Source organism: Oculina patagonica, chromosome 8 (genome assembly GCF_052425735.1).
Source record: "Oculina patagonica isolate OP01 chromosome 8, crgOcupat, whole genome shotgun sequence".
Lineage (NCBI taxonomy): Eukaryota > Metazoa > Cnidaria > Anthozoa > Scleractinia > Oculinidae > Oculina > Oculina patagonica.
In genome coordinates, this window is record NC_135765.1 from 20,009,032 (window position 1) to 20,028,008 (window position 18,977).

Genomic DNA, 18,977 nt, shown 5'->3' on the forward strand with positions numbered 1-18,977 from the left:
TAAACAAATGACTGTAAATCAGTGAAAATGTGCAATCTTTATGGCATCAATGTATTAAATCTTTCTTTTCCAGTGCTAGATACTCAATTCATGTATAAGCTATTAATTATTTTTGCAGGCTTGTCCCTCCTCCATGCTTACTGCTGGGTCTGCAGAATCTGCAAGCCAGCGAGCCACCATGTGAGCCATGACTAATAAAATTATAAAAAATTCCAGCTCTCCTCGCTTTACAAACCTCTTTTTTTATTGGTCTTGGATGTCAAATTAAATTTTCGAGTTGAAATTATGGGCTGGATTATCAGGTTTGCTTTCAGTCAGCTCCATTTCATTTCGCTTGTGGTTAGTTCTGCCCCTTTTTGCTTGCGGTTGGCTCCACTCCAGTTTGCTTGCAGTTAGATTCACCCTGGTTTGCTTGCGCGGTAGTTCAACCCTGGTTTGCTTGCAGTTAGTTCCACCCTGGTTTGCTTGCGGTTAGTTCCACCCCAGTTTGCTTGTGGTTATATTTGCTGGTTGGGGCAACACTGTGATATATTCTATGCTTATTCTTATTCTATATATTCTATATATGCAGTGATATATTCTATGCTTTGCCTTATAGCATTAAACTTTAAAAATTTGGATTTCTTGGTCAGTGCAGCGTAACAGACGTAAAAAGCAGCCTTTATTGAGTGGCTCGCGTGGCTCGCATGGCTCACATGGCTCGCACCGTGGCTCGCATGGCTAACACCGTGGCTCACATGGCTTTCTGGTTTGCAGATTAATAAAACTCCTTACTGCTCAGGGGTTCCTTTCACGCTTGCCGCTGTCCGGCTGTTTGACATGTGATGTTTGGTAGTTAACACACAAAATTATTATTTTTAAAAAATGTGAAAATTGGTGGATTTTGCATTTGTTAATCAGAGATAGAGTTAACCTCACTTGGACTGGCCAAAAACTATTTACTGAGACTTTCCAATGACATTGGAATCTGTTTTGGAATCTACTATACTAAAAACTGTATATATAAAAAATGTATATTAAACAATCCACTTAATTTGGCTTCAAAAAAAGCATGGATATTTGTCCTTACAAGCATGGACATTACCGGTATCTCACAGTATTATAAGCTCACAATTTTCCTCATGCTTCCCTCTCGGAAAACAAAAAAAGAAAATGAGTGCGAACAGATAACCCTGCATATTTATGAAGCCAAATTGAGGCTATTGTTTTTGTTTTCCTTCAAATATTTTTACACAAGGTCACTCAATTTGGAAAACCTTCTCTCAAAGCCTTCAAATGTTAAAATAATTCTGTTGGTAATAATAAAGTATTTTCGGTTTGTCTCACGACATAGTGTCACTTGTGATGTAGATCACAATGTTTCAACTGCACACTGCTAGTCTTCATCGACTGGTCTGGTGTAACCTTATAAAGCACGCTGCTGCGCTGTGATTGGTTGGTTTTCAACAGCTGTGATTGGTGCATTTCGATCCTCGCTGTTCCGATGTGCTGTTGTTCCCTCAGGGGTCCGCTGTCGTTCAGTTCTCCTGGTGTTGTGTTTTTTTATCGTGGGCATCCATGCTTCGGGAATTTCAATTCCACTATCCCTGTTATATCCAAGGAGAAAAAACATCTGTCATCTATCTGTCACCACTATCTCTGTTATATCTAAGGAGAAAAAACATCTGTCATCTGTTATTGTTTCTAATGGTTATCCTTTTTCTTTCTTGCAGAAGATCACCAAGACCAGAAAGCCGAGCGCCAGTGCTGAGCCTACTACCGAGTTTAAATCTACTGCGGTTCTACCCTATGTCAAAGGTCTTTCCGAACAACTTAAACGCTGCCTACAACAACAAGGCGTACGTGCTGTTTTCAAGTCGGTACTACATTAATCTAGTACGGCCGAAAGACGCCGTTGATCCGACTAAGCAGGATGGCGTTGTTTACAGAATTTCCTGTGAGTGCAGCAAAGTTTATATCGGCGAGACTGAAAGCCCTATGTAAGACAGGATCAAAGAACACGACCGGGACATCCGACTCGCCTGTATCTAGACCTCCGCCGTTTCAGAGCACACCCACAACACCGGACACTACCCGCTTTGGAATGAGGTAAAGTTTATTGATCGTGAACCACACTGGTACACACGCAGGGTCAAAGAGGCAATTCAGATAAGAATTCACCCTAACATATCAACAGGGATAGTGGAATTGAAATTCCCGAAGCATGGATGCCCACGATCAAAAAACACAACACCAGGAGAACTGAACGACAGCTGACCCCTGAGGGAACAACAGCACATCGGAACAGCGAGGATAGAAATGCACCAATCACAGCTGTTGAAAACCAACCAACTATAAGGTTACACCAGACCAGTCGACCTTATGGCCTGATGAAGACTAGCAGTGTGCAGTCGAAACGTTGCGATCTACATCACAAGTGACACTACGTCGTGAGACAAACGGAAAATACTTTATTATTATTGTACTCTGCCACGATGATTACCCACAACATTTTTTATGATATTAATTTTGTTGGTGTTTAAAATATTGTTGGTCTGTTCAAAATGTTTAGTTCTATTCAATTTAACAATTTACTCAGGCTAAACTGAACACACGAACATAAAATATCACAAAGTTTGTTAACTGTGGAATATCACTTGGATATTTCCCAGTTTTAGTTGGGGCATATTGTGTCAATAGGCACTTTTTAACTGCATGTGAGCAAAAATATTTGTTGGATTATAACACTGGTTATACCAGTTGTCTGTAATCCTCAACACACGAAATTATGACTGCACTAATGTTTTTCTCACTTTCTACAGTACAATTTATTGCTTTCCATAGTCTTACCAGAGAAGGCAAAAAAAAGGTTCTCCCTTTTTCAACTTAATCAATTCTGAATCAACTGACTGAATTTTAAACAATACAAAAATGATGCTACAAGAAATTTTAGCTTGAAACATTTGATTCACAAACCGCACTATTAAATTCTTGTCCTATGCTTTCAGTTGAAGCCAAACCGTTTGTTTTTTTTAGAAGACAGGCAGTTTTATATGGTGGATTTATTGGTTCCTGAGTGGGAGACAGTGACTGATATTCCTTATCTCTACTAGAAGTTGTGAGGGGGTGTGTTTGGTCTGCGTCATAACCACTTAGGTCACCACAAGCCATAAAGGGTACAACAATCCTGTTTACTCCTTCAAGACTGCAAATTGAAAAGAGAAATAGTTCAGTGATATAAATTGAATCAAAAGTCTGGTGCTTAGGAGATGGGACTACATCATTACTGACCCTCCTGCAGGTTTCTGAATGAGGACAATTACTGGGAATTGAGTGTACCCCAGGTTGCTAACTGGCTATTTGGCAAGTTGCATTGTCCTAACTAATATTTCGTTGGTGCACATCAATACTGATTGCATTCATTTAATTATTTTTAGTATATGCCACAAAAGTGAATAGTGCTTTTTATAATGTGCATGCTGATTAGTTAATTCGGAGGATTAGCAAAAAAGTATTCCCCCAGCAGTTAAAAGAAACAAACTGCCTTTACATGTCACTTACCAAAAAGTGAATTTGCATTATGACGTAAAAGCGCAAAGACTTCTGGTAGTTGTAGTTAAGTTCGCGGGAAAAACCCATTTCTGGCTTGTGATTGGCTAAGGGCAGCCAAGCGGGAAGGTGGACATCTATAGCTATGACATTTATTTGAAGCTCAACTGCTAAAGTTTACGCTCTTGTCGCTTCGAAATTTGCTTATACATTTATATTTCAGTTACCTGTCAAAAATATAGAAAACAGGATGATAGCTTTGGAATGAAAATTGACTGGCAAATGTTGTTCGTGATGAAGTAAGTTATGTACGTTGTGTGGCGGAGTTGACTTGGTAGAATTTCATTCATCGAGGCCGACAACTTCTCTTCGTAAATAATTTTAGCCTAAAATCACAGCTTCAAAAAATCGCGCACTGGAAACAGATTGCTTGAAAGGGCGAGTCTAGGATATGACTAAATTTGTGTGGAATCAAGTGAAAGGAAGGCAAGCCATTGACTTTGTTCATCATCTATTTTCAGACGTTCAACAAACGATCGCTTCCATCGATCGCAGGTGTATTAATTCTTGACTGAAAAGCTTAGAAAATTTACCATATATCATGATTGCTTGGCGGAACGGTCAGTTTAATTTATTTTTACAGTGAGACAGAGAAACGAGTCAAATAATTTTCCCCTTTCGATCGAGCTTCATCGATGAATCATGAAGGGTCAATCATAAAGGATTTTCAAGCTGATCAATCAAAACTTCCCTTTGCAGGTGACAGTACAGATTATTTGTTTTTATCTTAAAATTGTATTTCTTTTTTTCGTCAAATTAGAACTGTAGTTGCAATATTCTTTAACAAAGAAGCTTTCTTGTTTTTTGTACAGGAAATGTCAACTCATCTGACTCGTCGATTAGGAGTTGTGGTTTCAATACGAGCGAGGGCCGTGCTGGCAATACAATTTTATTTACATAATTTTGTTGATGTGTGATTACTTGTGAGACTCGAACGATGAGCCTCAAAGATTTTAACGAGTGTAGACATCATGTACTTCCCCATGTTTAGAAAAGGTAAAATATTGCGTCTTCGTAAATTTTTCGAAAATGAAAAATATACATATTACCTTGCAAGCAAAAGTTTTAGGAACTTAAATAAATAACCGCGCGACATGAGACTCCACTGGTGGAATTTGAAACTTCACTACAAAACGCAACCAAGCAAATAAAACGATATCTTGCATAACTTTTTTCATTTTAACGGACTTGGTTTTATACTGAGAGCTTGCTTTTTGCCCTTTAAATGAAGCAACAGGGACGTCTTCTTCGGCGAGGGTAATTTTCTTTATCTCCATCACGATTTTCTTGGTCTGACGATTCAAAATTTCCCGCGAACATAACTACAACTACCAGAAGTCTTTGCGCATTTACGTCATAATGCAAATGGTCTATTACATCACTTACCCTTTACCCTGTGCACTATTGACATTTTTTTTCTTCTGTTATTTACATGTATAATATATGTTAAATTATGTCAATATGTTATCAAAAAAATAACACATCATTTGTTATTATTCCTACATGCTAAACAAGGATTGTCATATCAGTTTTTAGCCTTGGGATGTTCCTTTTGTTTGAAACACAGCCTTTATGTTTACACTAACTTAGGCCTAAAGTTTTACTGGTTCCATGTGACAGATGATATCCTTGACAGTGATATCCTTTTGATTTCAAACAAAAGTTGATTTTCTTGCAAATCTATTCAGAATTTTTTGTATCCACTTTTGTTTGGCCACACTTAATTAGTCACAGGCTGCTGAACTAACAATGACACTTGGAACATTTTATAACCTCATGTCCACAGGAGGAATGGGTAACACTTATTTGGCTGGATTTCATCAAAAAAATAAATCCAGGCATAACTAATCGATGACCTCAATGACATCAATGAAATCAATGAGTAATCAATGAGTAATCGATGGGTAATCAGTTGATTAGTCATTGATTATTGCCGATGATCAATGAGTAATCGATGACTAATCGATAGGCCACAAAAAATTTTTTCATCGATTAGTCATCGATTGCATCGATCAGTCATCGATTGCATCGATTAGTCATTGATTGCATTGATTACTCATCGATATAGTCTCGTGGTTGAAAACCGGAACTTGTAAAAGTATAACACGCTATAACAATCTAACAATATCATGGTAACACGTGAAAAAAGTACAGAAAGTAAAAGTGCTTGCAGCTTTTCCTGTGCGTAATGTAAGTGCTTATGATGGCTGTCTCCCTAAGCCGAACAAGTTTTACTTTGCTGACAAACATCCACCGACCAAAATCTATAACCACGTAGTCGATTCTTGTCTTCGTACTTGTTAGTTTCATTTCCAGACTGGTTGGTTTTCCTGTTCAATTGTTTTGTTATTAAATAAAGAGTTGGGTAAAGTGAAATATTGAAATATCATCTGTATTTGTGCTTAGCCCTTCACGTCTTGATATGCTGGAAGGTTATTTGACCTTTTGTGAGGGCGTAATTTCGTCAACAAGAATGCCAGTTATAAAGCAAAATATGACTAACATAGAGAAAAAAATCACAAAAATGGTACAAGAAAGCAAGGAATGTGTCATTTGTGTGCAGTATGATAGTTGATGAGTAATCGATGGGTCATCGATGAGTAATCAATAACATCAATAGGTAATCAATTACATCAATGAGTAATCGATGTCATCGATGAGTAATCGATAGGCCACAAAATTTTTGGGCTTCGATTACTCATCGATTACTCATTGATCATCACCAATAATCAATGACTAATCAACTGATTACCCATCCATTACTCATTGATTACCAATTGATGTCATTGATCATCGATTAGTTATGCCTGGATAATATACATGTTCACAAGTACCCACCCTTTGAACTGGCTTGGATCAATAAGAAGAGGGTTGCACATAGTTGGCACATATCCAGTTGGTGGAGAGTAATTCTGACAAACAACAAAAGATTCAATGCTTGAACTGCGACTGCTTCTTGGCTTACATATGGTCACAGTAGGAAAAAAAACCTTGAGCTGACCATACAAAGTGTCAACATCTTTTCCGCGAAAAATTTTGGCAACAAAGTTTCCTCCACGTTTTAGTACATGTGTGGTGATATTAAGTGCTGCAAGCAAGAGTTGCCCCTGGACATATTCATCGATATCATGTAGGCCAGTAACATCTGGGGCACCATCACAAATCACCAAATCAGCTTCTTCTCCTTCAAAATGGCTGATGATTTGATGAGCAGTTGATAACTACAAAAATATATAAAATAAAAACAACAATTAACAACTTTATTTGGGTCTGGTGCACATGCTACTTGTGGCTTACAGCTTCAATGCAGCTTGCCAATCAAACCTCGTGCTCGATGATCAAACCTCACGCTTGATCGCTCACTATTTTTACATTTGTTCCATGGATTTTAAAGCAAAGAGAGAAACTGCTTGTGGTCTATGGCCAAGTGGAAGTTCTGGGTGAGTTACCAACAAAATGAAGGGGAAAAAACAATGCGGAAAAAAGTTGCATTGCTATACAATGTTTCAACACACATTTACCACTGACAAAGAGGGACCCAACATGAGCCCAACATTGGCGACTACATTGGGATGGGACTTACACATTTGAAATTTCCAATACTTGAAACCATTTAAATTCAAAGAGATGCAAGTAAGTGGCCTGTTCACAGGGCACAGAGGAGTCAAGTTTGTCCGCACTTCAACATTTTTACCGTGCAAAACGACCTTTATAATGGCCGAAACGGAAGTTATGTGTAGATCCATGCTGTGACAGATGAAATCAGCCATTACTAATCCGAAATTCTAAACAACAGCTGATCTTTTGACCAGTGGTCACATTCAAAAGATTAATAGTACCGAGGGGTACTCTCCAGGAAAAGTGCAATTTGCCAGACGAGAATCAATGCGAACAGAAGAATTGAAAGTGGAAAACAAGTTTTTTTTCAAAGTGGTAATTAAGTTATTGTGAAAGACACTATGGAAGCTATTTTAAGAACATCACATGTCTCGTGACGCATTTTCGCCACCAGTACCCCCCAGTCCACATTGCACGAAAACGAATTTTTAACTGCCTAAAAATCACCCCCAAAATACAGCTTAAACGACTTGTTTCAACCCTCCAAGTTAAGACCATTTTTGTTGCCATGGCAACTTAAATTTTAGAGCTGGGGAGTTGATTGGAATTGAAGTCACCAGATTGGCGACCGAAATTGAGAAGAAGGATTTTATAAAGGGTGAACTAAATTTAGGGACTGAAATTTTTCACTGGCGACAAAACTTGAGCAGTCGGTGGCCAAATGGCCAATAAGGAAAAAAATAAACTTGGAGGGTTGTGTTTGAAGATTTTCTTAAAGCATATGGGGAGAAAATATTAGTCTTAAACCACATGTTAAAAATGAGATTGTTTCATTTGATTTTGAGCTAGTAGCGAGGGATCGGAATTCAAACTCAAATTGCTTTTGTCCCGTGCTCTCTTTCTTACTGCTGGTCTCGGGTAACACTCACAAACATTGCTGTCTGCGGATGTGGCATGAGGGTTAGGCCGGTACGATCTGTAAACAGATAGTATCGCTTACAAGTTTGCTTCAGGAGAGTTCTTAATTTATGTAGAGCAGGGGCATGATTTTTTCCTGTTAGGTTTTAGGGGTGGCTATCAAAAATGTCTTCCAAAATAAAACAAGGTATAAGGGGGGCCTTAAAAATTCCATAAACAGGGACCCACAATTTTATTATTGTTGGCACTGAAAAAGCCCATGGATGACTTGTTGGATGATATTACATAGTCATTTATAATGCAGAGGTTTGATGAGAATAAATAACTTTTTACCTTTTCACCTCCAGTGAAAAAGAAAGCAAATTGAAAACTCTTTGCTGACAGTTTATTTCTTGTGTTAATATCGGTACCTACCTCTGGATATTTTCATACTCTTAGATTGAAAAAAATACATATTAGTATATACATTAGGTACAATGAAACAAGAACGAAACACTGAAACACTGTGCAGAAAATCGTGGCCGCCATGTTTCATCACCCACACAGTTTCCAAGTGGCCAAATATATGCTTGGGATTTTCACAGAGGTCAGCGATCAATTGATGCGTGAAAACAAGCCAAAACGAGTATATTTCAATTTGGTTTTTCAAGGAAAAAGTGAAAGGACAATGAAAGGGAAGAAGGAAGAGGAGTTGAAGAGGTTAAAGAAGCTAAGAAAACAAACCTGGACGAATTCTCTACCAAGAAATCCCGAACAATAAAACAAAGGCAAGCAAGAGAGAAAATACCAAACCATTTGGGAAACGGACTTTCTAAAATCTTACCCTATGTATGATGTGCTCTATGACTGATTAATCACCCAATAAATTACTGTAGGAACACCAAAACAAGAAGGCAAGTTTATAAAATAGAGTTGAGCATTTCTTGCAAATTTAATTTTTTGTTATAAGTTCTAATGGGCAACAAAAAGAAAAAGAGGGAGCGCAATTAAATGTATGTATGTATGTATGTATGTAGGTAGGTAGGTAGGTAGGTAGGTAGGTAGGTAGGTAGGTAGGTAGGTAGGTAGGTAGGTAGGTAGGTAGGTAGGTAGGTAGGTAGGTAGGTAGGTAGGTAGGTAGGTATGTACTTGGTGGGCAACCAAAACGACACATGTCCAACACTGAGGGGAGGTCATGGTATTTTGTCCACGGTAGTGGGTTATGCAATGAGGGGAGAGGCAGGAAAAAACACACCAAAAAATAGGGAGGTTTTCAAAAAATGCAAAGGAAAAAATCCAAAATCGACATCGCCCTAGGCCTCCCCCTTAACATAAATTATGAACCCTCCCCTAGAAGGTCGTTTTGCACGGTAGAAATTTTGAAGTGCGGACAAACTTGACTCTGTGTGCCCTGTGGCCCGGTTTTCTAGTATAGCGCTCTAACTTCTGTGATTATCGATTTTGATCGATTAATTTGTTCAATCGATCTATCAGGCAATATCGATTTATCGATTTGGTTTCCGATGATCGATTGATGTGTTACGTCCTGATATCGATGGCCAGTGATAGAAAATACATATCATTGCTTTGTCTTCTAATAAGACAATTCTTACTTTAGTGATGTCACCCTGTATTTGAATGACTCCAGGGAGAGGAGCCATGGCTTGTAAATCCACCGCTACAATCTTGACTCTGTCTTTGTTCTCTGGACGTTCTTCAATTAATTTTCTGCTCAATACTTGACTCCAACTCCCGGGTGCCGCGCACAAATCTACCACACGGTTAACACCATTAAACAAATCAAAGTCATCGTTTAGTTGCAGTAGTTTAAATGCACTTCTAGCTCTCCAACCATCTTCCTTTGCAAGCCTGTAATAAATATCCCTTTTATCCTTAGAAGACCGTCCCATCTTCTCCAGTCAGTCACATCAAGTGAATAGAGGTGTCGCAGCCTCGTCCCCAGTCGTCCCCGGCGAATTTGGATGTGACGTCACCCGCCAAGCTTGTCGGGGAAGTTCGCCTAGGACGCCTGGCAATAAACGGCAAATCCAATATGGCGGAGCCTGTCCAACGATTGAACTTCAGTCAACTTCTTGAAGAACTTAAAAACGCGTCAGAATTAGGCTGGGATTCCTTCATCCATGTCTGCCAGCAAACTCGTGAAGTAATTGGAGATTTTTTATTTAAGGTAGAAAAATTAAATGTCGATTTTTATGCGCAGCAAATTGTACCATCTAAAGAGCTTAAAGAATATGTTCCACTAACTGTAACTGGCGATGGGAGCTGTCTCTATCGATCGATTTCTCTGTTGGTGTCTTGGTGAACGGAGATAGAATAGTGGTCGTTCGTGGAAAGTTGTATGATGAGTATTTTTGCTTCTAGATAACACAACAACAACAGCGGTGAAAAGATAAAAGGCTCAAAGCTGATATCCATCAGTACTTTCAACTGTGCTTTCGTGTGTGCTTTGTTTGTTCCTTTGCCTTCGCTTTTTTCGAATATTTTTCGCAGTTTTATCCAAGGTAAGTGAAGTTGTAACTATTTATTCGAAGTATCAGTAGCGAAATATATGACTAATGCACCAGTCAAAGTAAACCCCGACCCCCCCCACCCCGGGATATGTGGGGCTTTGGTGGGGATTTATTACCTTATTGGCAGCTCTTTGAGTCCCAAGTAGGTGGGGGATTCGCGCGTTTTGTGGTTCCTGTCCGCAGGAATGTGGGGCATTGGTAGGGGATTCGTTTGAATCGTGCACACGTAAATCCAAGATGGCGGCCATTCTTCCTGCAAAGATCTCTGGGCAATCCAAGATGGCGGCCATTGTTCTTGCAAAGATCTCTGGGTATATTACTGCATGTGCAATCCAAGATGGCTGCCCTAGGCTATCATAACTGTAACAATATTATTGTGAATAGTGCTCTCAAGCTCACAGCAAACTGGCATATTAAATTGTGAATTCTGCTGCTTTGTGAAATTTTGCAAAGGAAAATTTATATAAAGCAACATCTTTAGTTGCCCCAGGGGGTGGGGCATTTACTGCAATTTTCCACAAAATGTTTCTCCACATGGTGGGGCATTTGTCACTTTTTGTACGCTATTCAGAACCAATCCCCACCTATATCCCGGGGTGGGGGGGGTCGGGGTTTACTTTGACTGGTGCATAAAGCTACTTATCAGAAAATTAGAAAGCTGTGTAGTGGTTTGTTTTCTGGGAAACAAACGCTGCAATTCGCCTACTGTTGGTGACGATACCGAGTTGTAATGTGTCAACTCAGCTGCTTAACAGATTCAACTTCTCTCTTGTGAACTTCAGACTTGTGAGACTCTATAACATACCAAATTCCCTTCGGCCACTAAGCATTGACAAGATTATGATTGTAAGGAAACAAAAAACTGTTCCGAATGGACTGGTATCAAAATGTTTAGAATGGCTTCATTTCAGTTTAAAAGTCGTTTGTTACTGTTAGTTAATGTTATATTTATATTGTTACTATTGTTACTATACAAACATTATCCAGAGTATCTTCTAGATATACAATGTACTCTATTTGGATTCATTAAAGACCTTTAGCCACTTAGCTTGGCACAATCAATCAAAAGGCTTTATTCTTCTCTTATGCTTTAGAAAGATGGGTTGGTACAAGCAGATCAGGTTTCATCAGCTGGCAATGTCATACATTTTCTATGGGCAGACCTCAAATATCAAGAGAATATGAAAACATAATATAACACTTTCCACTGCCTCCAGCTTTCCCTGCCTCCTCCCCAAATCACCCCACCCTACCAAATGCACTCCCCTAAATTCCAATAACTACTAGTTTTAGTATATATTGCAAGAGTTGAATACATGTAAATACTTTTGTATACTGTACTGTGTTTATGTGTGTGTGTGTCAGTCAAGCTCAGTTTAATATCTCTGCAAGTAGGAGTTAAAAAGGTGGTAGTTTAAGGAATGGGAAAAATAGCCAGTGTACCCATGTGAGGAAAAATACAAATATTTTTGGGCTATCAAAAATGCAGAATGGGGCTCACAAATTAAAAAGAAACTGGTCCAAAAGCCCCAGTAACCAGCTTTTCTGGAGCGGTTCAAACAATATTTAAACATTATATATTTTGATATTTTAATTTATTTCCAAATAAACATATAAACACAGTATATATATATTGTGTTTATGTGTTTCTTTGCAAGTAAATGTCAGAGAGAATAGCAGAAGAATCATACTTTGTTAAACGAGCTATGTCTACAATGATGCAGTATGTACCTTGTCTAAAGGGGAAAGCAGTGCACTTCTGTTTCTTTTTGAACATCTCAGCAGGTAAATTTGTCAAAACTACACGAAAATTGGCAGCAAAATATATAAACTTCAGTTGAAATGCTAACTCTGCAACTGAGGGAAATTGAAATAAATTTCCACACCTTTTGGGCTGACAAGAACTGTTGGCTATTTAGTGGTCAATCAATCAATGGAAATGTTATCAATTCACACTTGGAATCTGCAATAAGTCATGACCAGCTGTAATTTTTATTTAATAAGCTCATTGAATTGACGAAAATGGTTGAAGCATACTTGTTATATATAACCTGAACATGGCCCAGGATTTGGATTAACATCTCCTGCTAATGAAATGAGCCAGAGTATACAAGAAAAAGACAGGCTACATCAAGATCAAATAAAGTTTTGGTTTACGAGAGTTAGATTATTTTTTTTTCTTTCTCTAAAAAGCTAAATAAAAAATTACAGGTAATCAATGACAAGCTTTAATACATGCATCGGGGGATTAGCCCTCTTCTCTCAAGTAAGCTGAATTGTTTCTTTGTTTTCGCACATAAATTTGTAAACAACAAAGGTCGAAAATACCGACCCTAGCTCTATAAACATTGAGATCGACGCCTTTCAGGTTTAAATAAAACTAACACAGTTACTAGTACCTGGCGAACGTAATTTGCGTACCACAAAGAACTTCTAGATACATGTAAACCCATGTATCACTACGAGTAGTGAACGAAAATAATGATAACAGAATAATTTTCTTAACTCTATTAAATACGACCAATACCATTCTGCAAGGCAGGAAAAAAACGGCATTACAGTTCGTCTCCGCCATCTAAAATAGTCCACAAATGTTCACAAGAGATGCAGTTTCCTCATGAACCAGAAATATTTTCTTTTCCTCGCAGAAAAACGTATATTTTCGTCGAGCTATATCTGGGACTTTTTCTCGCTAAACTGGGACTTTTTTGCCATTTTGTGCCAGGCCTCGCGCTATCGCGCTCGGTTCCAGTCCTCCTCCGCTCACTCGCATAGCGCGGTATGGCCTGGGGACGAGGCTGGAGGTGTCGTACGTGGTATAAAACCGCTTACAATGTCCTGAACGATTCAGCTATTTGTCAGCGGTCTCCCTCAAAGCATATCTTTTCATGATGCGAACCAGGAGCGATGCGATTAATGTCTGTTACGCTACGCAGCGAGCGGGGTTTGGCCGGGAATGCAAAGGGACGAGGCACCAGCGGAGTAGCCCCCGAAGCGAAGGCGGGGACCCGACTGAGAGGTAGGTGCTTGGACGGTTGCTATGGAAACCGACTCCACAGCGAGGCCCTTTGCATAAGTCACACTGGCCGAAGCCAGTGGAGAAAGGACACAGGAAAAGGGGGTCTATATGGGAGGGTGGGAGACGGAAAACTAACTACTTGCAGCGAGGGAGCAAACTGCGAATATACGCGTCAGCGAAACGACAGCGCGCGAAAGACGTGGTGCGCGAGGGCGAGGCTGCGCCAGGTTGAGGTTACGCTACACGCCATTAACTTATGCCAATCAAAGCTTGACTCCAATTAATGTCTGTTACGCTACGCAGCGAGCGGGGTTTGGCCGGGAATGCAAAGGGACGAGGCACCAGCGGAGTAGCCCCCGAAGCGAAGGCGGGGACCCGACTGAGAGGTAGGTGCTTGGACGGTTGCTATGGAAACCGACTCCAAACTGACGAACCGAAGGAGAGGAAGGCTCCAAGCAGCACAAAGGGGGTAGGACCTGGTGCCCGGGACTTGCATTTCCCGCGGAGCGAGAGCGCGCAACGGAAACGCAAGTAGAATCGGCGACAGAGGCGGGCGTACTTGATAACAACTTTAATGGTATTCCGAGGCGACGACAGCAGCCACGGCGGCCAGACACGCTGCCGGACTGTCTGGTGAAGTCTTTGAGTGATCCTGATTGTAGCAATAAGCAGCCGCCGGCTGTCACTCGTCACAGCGGCGCGTGCGAGTGTTCGTAGCTGCAGCGTTTATCAGTGCGGCGTTGATCACTACGGAGCGTGTGAGACCAGTGTTCGTAACTGGGGGGTGTGGGAGGGCGGTAATCATCACTACAGGTACGGCATGTGCGAGTCCGGTATTCGTGCTGCGGCGTTTACGAGAACAGCATTCGTTAATGCAGCGCATGCGAATCCCGAGTTTGTGACTGCGACGACTACCAGTGCAGTGAACAACACTGCAGCCGCCCTGGTGTTCGCAACTGCGGCGGAGAGCGGTAGTCGACATTACAGCGTGCGAGTCCAGAGTGCGTAGCTGCGATATTCGAGTGCAGTAGTCCTCACCGTAGCGTCTGCGAGACCATTGTAATTAAGTGCAGTGTTTGCGACCGCGGCGATGATCAGTCTGCAAATCTAGTGAAGGTGACGAGCGGAGCGTCTGTGCGAATGAAGTCCATTTTCGTAGCGCGAGCACCTAGGAGTCTCGATTACGTGACCAAAGCGTCTGCAAGTTCCGCTTGAGTGACAGGAGCGTCTGCCAAGCCACTAAGCGTGACAGAGGCGTCTGCGACTCCGACTGCGAAAGGTCGTGTTCGTGACGCGTGCGCCTATTGAACTGGACACCAGCATCGCTGAGTCCTGTGTTCGTGACGGTGGTGACTGCGAGACGAGATCTTGACAGCAGCGTTTGTGAGTCGTGTGTCCGTGACAAGCGCATCTGCAAACGCGAGTGTTTTCTACGAGTCCTGTTTGTAACAAGAGCGTCTGAGAGTCCGGCGCACTCGATGCGAGCGTTTGCGAGCCCTGTATTTGTGACAAAAGCGCCTGCGAGTCGAGTGTACGTGACTGCAGCGACTACGACTCCAACAGGAAACAACTGCAGTTGCAAAACCTGTTTGGTAATTCTGCGGACGTGATGGGAGCGCCGTGATCACAGGTCTTGTGTACGTGACAAGGGCGATTATGAGCCCTGTGTACGCGAGTAGTACGTGACTACGTGACAGGAGCGGCTGCGAGGCCTGTGGGTCCTGTGTTCGAATCTCCGCGCCTGAGAGTCCAGTGAGCGGGACGTCAGCGTCGGAGAGTCCCGCGTAGACGACAGGAGAGATTGCCTGTGCTAAATTTGTGACCAGTGCATTTGCAAGTGTTGTGCTCGTTGGGGGCGTATTTGCGAGGGCCGAGATCGTAACGGGAGCGACTGAGAGCCCAGCGTACGTGACAGTTACGTGTGCTAGTCCTGTGTTTGTGAGAGGTGTTTGCGAGTCCTGTGCTCGTAAAAGGAGCGATTGCAAGTTAGGTGTGCGACCACAGCATCTGAGAGACAAACGTACGATAACGTAAGTTTGCGAGTCCCGTGTTCGTAATAGATGGGTGTGCACCTGTGTTCGTGACGGGAGCGACTGCGGGTCCTTTGTACGCGAAAGGAGCGTTTTTGAGTTCTGTGTTGGCTAAGGTTGTGTCTGTGACTCCTGCGTACGCGACAGCAAGCAAGTACAGTAGAAGTGTTCGAATCAGCATCTGAGAGTTCTGTGTGCGTGCCAACCTCGTAGGAAGTCGTGCGTAACGACAGGGGCGATTGCGAGACTCGTGCTCATTACTAGAGCGCTTGTGAGTTCGGTGCCCTGAGAGGCCAACGTAGGAGATAGGAGCAAGGTCGAGATCCATGCTCGGAATGGGAGCGTCTGAAAGTCCGACGTACGTGACGGGGACGATTGTGTGACCTGTGTTCGTGACATGAGCGTTTGCGAATCCTGTGAGCCACAGAGAAGCGTTTGCGAGACTTATGTTCGTGACAGGAGCGTGTGCGAGACCTGGATTCGTGACAGGAGCAGGTGCGAATCCTGTGTGCTGGACAGGAGCGGGTGCGAGTCCTGTTTTCGTGACAGGAGCGTTTGCGACAGCTGTGGTTGAGAGTTTTGTGTATGCGAAGGGAGCTTACTGGAGTCCTGTGGTGGAGCGAAACGAAACGGGAGCGGCAGTTTACTTGCCGGGAGTGATTATGCGACCTCTGTACGTGACAGGAGCGTTGCGAGACCTGTGCTCGTGACAGGAGCGTTTGCGAGTCCTGTGCCCGCAACGGGAGTGTTTTCGAGTCCTGTGCCTGTGACAGGAGCTTTAGCGAGTCCTGTGCTCGTGACAGGAGCGTTTGAGAGTCCTGTGCTCGAGGCTGGAGCGATTGCGAGTCCTGTGCTCGAGACTGGAGCGTTTGCGAGTCCTGTGCTCGTGACAGGAGCGTTTGCGAGTCCTGTGCCCGCAACGGGAGTGTTTTCGAGTCCTGTGCCTGTGACAGGAGCTTTAGCGAGTCCTGTACTCGTGACAGGAGCGTTTGAGAGTCCTGTGCTCGTGACTGGAGTGGTTGCGAGTCCTGTGCTCGAGACTGGAGCGGTTGCGAGTCCTGTGCTCGTGACAGGAGCGTTTGCGAGTCCTGTGCTCGTGACAGGAGCGGTTGCGAGTCCTGTGCTCGTGACAGGAGCGTTTGAGAGTCCTGTGCTCATGACTGGAGCGGTTGCGTTTCCTGTGCTCACGACAGAAGTGTTTGCGAGTCCTGTGTTCGTGACAGGAGCGTGTGCGAGTCCTGTGCTCGTGACAGGAGCGGTTGCAATTCCTGTGCTCGAGACTGGAGCGGTTGCGAGTCCTGTGCTCGTGACAGGAGCGTTTGCGAGTCCTGTGCTCGTGACAGGAGCGTTTGAGAGTCCTGTGCTCATGACTGGAGCGGTTGCGATTCCTGTGCTCACGCCAGAAGTGTTTGCGAGTCCTGTGCTCGTGACAGGAGCGTTTGCGAGTCCTGTGCTCGTGACAGGAGCGGTTGCGAGTCCTGTGCTCGAGACTGGAGCGGTTGCGAGTCCTGTGCTCGTGACAGGAGCGTTTGCGAGTCCTGTGCTCGTGACAGGAGTGTTTGAGAGTCCTGTGCTCATGACTGGAGCGGTTGCGATTCCTGTGCTCACGACAGAAGTGTTTGCGAGTCCTGTGCTCGTGACAGGAGCGTTTGCGAGTCCTGTATTCACGACAGCTGCGGGTGAGTTCTGTGAATGGGATGGGATCTTCCTGGAGTTTTGTGTTGGTGGTAGCAGCATCTCGGAGTATCTTCAGCATCTCCAGTAGAAGTGAAAGGAGCGTGTAAGAGGCTTGTGTACGTGACAGCACCGTCTGGGAAACAGCGTACGTGACAAGAGCGTTTGTGAAGCCTGTGCTCGAGAGAGGAGCTCTGGGTGGTCTGTGTGCACGACGAGAGCGTCGGGTATTCCAGCGTTAAATTGGTCAGAGGAGCGTTCGCGAGTCCTGTGTTCGTAACAGGAGCGTACGTGACGGGAGCGTTTGCGAGAAGTCTGTGCGTGACAGGAGCCTTTGCGAATCCTGTGTGCGTGACAGGAGCGTTTGGAGCATCGTGATCGTGAGAGCGGCGTCCGTGAGACCAGTGTGCGAGACCGCAGCGTCCAATAATCCAGCGTAGATGGCGGCAGGGTCTGTGAGTCTTGTGTAACTTACAGTAGTGTCTGAGAGTCCGCCATCCGTGACAGGAGCGCTTGCGAAACCTGTGTTCGTGACAGAAGCGTTTGTGAGTCAATGCCTGCAAGTCCTGTGAATTGTAGAGGGGCCACTCCAAGGGCTGTCCGCGACGTTGACGTCAAATACGGTCCAGTGTGGGCGAAAAGGGGCCGCGAAAGTTAAGATCCGTGCGACGACTAAAGGGGGTGGTGGCGGGGCGATGGGAAAGCCGCGGTTCCAGCGAGCGTGGCCCGCCGAGCGAAACCAGTCGCCAACGCGAGACAAAGGTCAGAAAACGAAGGCAACGATGAGAGGCAACCGACTTACCTGCTAGCGACGAGGTGGAAGCAGAGGCGACAAGTTGAGAGGAACACGTTTGAATAGTTAAATCGAAAAAAAATTCGCGCAAAGGAAGTCGGCGTGGGCGAAAATTATGTCTGTCATGGCTCCGTCCAACCGGTCTACGAATACGTCGTTCGCGAATTGTAGCATGCTTTTCCTTTTGTTTTTAACCAGATGGCATTACAGCGTCGCACGTTGATCCGTTGGTCGGCTACCGGAGTACGGGCTGGTGGAATAGCGAACGGAAAAAAGGAAAAAACACAGCGACGGAAAACTAACTACTTGCAGCGAGGGAGCAAACTGCGAATATACGCGTCAGCGAAACGACAGCGCGCGAAAGACGTGGTGCGCGAGGGCGAGGCTGCGCCAGGTTGAGGTTACGCTACACGCCATTAACTTATGCCAATCAAAGCTTGACTCCAAACAAAGTCATGCGAAAAGCTTACGACACGCCTACGACACGCTACGACAGTCGTAACACGTAAGCGAGTCGGGTTGTAGGTTTCATTTACCGTAATGATTCGATTTAGCGCCCGGGGCGCTTATTTACTTTTGGCACCTCAAGGGAGGGCGCTTATTCGAGACAGGGCGCTTATTCGGGACAGGGCGCTTATTTAATTTTTTGAGAAACAACCAAATGTATCTAACAATAACCGAAACTGTAACAGTCAGAAATTGTTAAAAATTCAGTTACTTTTAAAATAATTGTTCATTGTAGCAGTAAATATATACACGAACTGTACGGTGAACGTCAATGACTTCAGTAGGGGCAGTTACTCAATAGGGGCACTTATTACAATAGAGGCGCTTATAAGAATGGGGGCGCTAATTAGAATGGGGGCGCTTATTGGAATAGGGGCGCT

The 18,977-nt window shown here is 43.4% G+C and overlaps 1 protein-coding gene across 1 annotated transcript; it reads right to left on the reverse strand.

The window, feature by feature from the left end:
• Positions 1 to 18: 18 nt before the first annotated feature.
• On the reverse strand, positions 19 to 13,402 carry LOC144662967 (tRNA (cytidine(32)/guanosine(34)-2'-O)-methyltransferase-like). Its single transcript, XM_078523895.1, has 4 exons — positions 13,379 to 13,402; positions 9,657 to 9,985; positions 6,427 to 6,809; positions 19 to 3,184 (listed from the first exon to the last, which is right to left on the reverse strand). The coding sequence occupies exons 2-4, from the start codon at positions 9,951 to 9,953 to the stop codon at positions 2,929 to 2,931; spliced, it is 936 nt and encodes a 311-aa protein (XP_078380021.1). The 5' UTR covers positions 9,954 to 9,985; positions 13,379 to 13,402; the 3' UTR covers positions 19 to 2,928.
• Positions 13,403 to 18,977: the final 5,575 nt, after the last annotated feature.

Excerpts from the sequence above, each read along its gene's own strand:
- LOC144662967 (XM_078523895.1), bottom strand. The coding sequence starts at position 9,953 with ATGGGACGGTCTTCTAAGGATAAAAGGGATATTTATTACAGGCTTGCA. Across the intron at positions 6,810-9,656 it reads TACAGGGTGACATCACTAAA|TTATCAACTGCTCATCAAAT; the intron begins GTAAGAATTGTC and ends ATATTTTTGTAG. Across the intron at positions 3,185-6,426 it reads GATCCAAGCCAGTTCAAAGG|TCTTGAAGGAGTAAACAGGA; the intron begins GTGGGTACTTGT and ends TTCAATTTGCAG.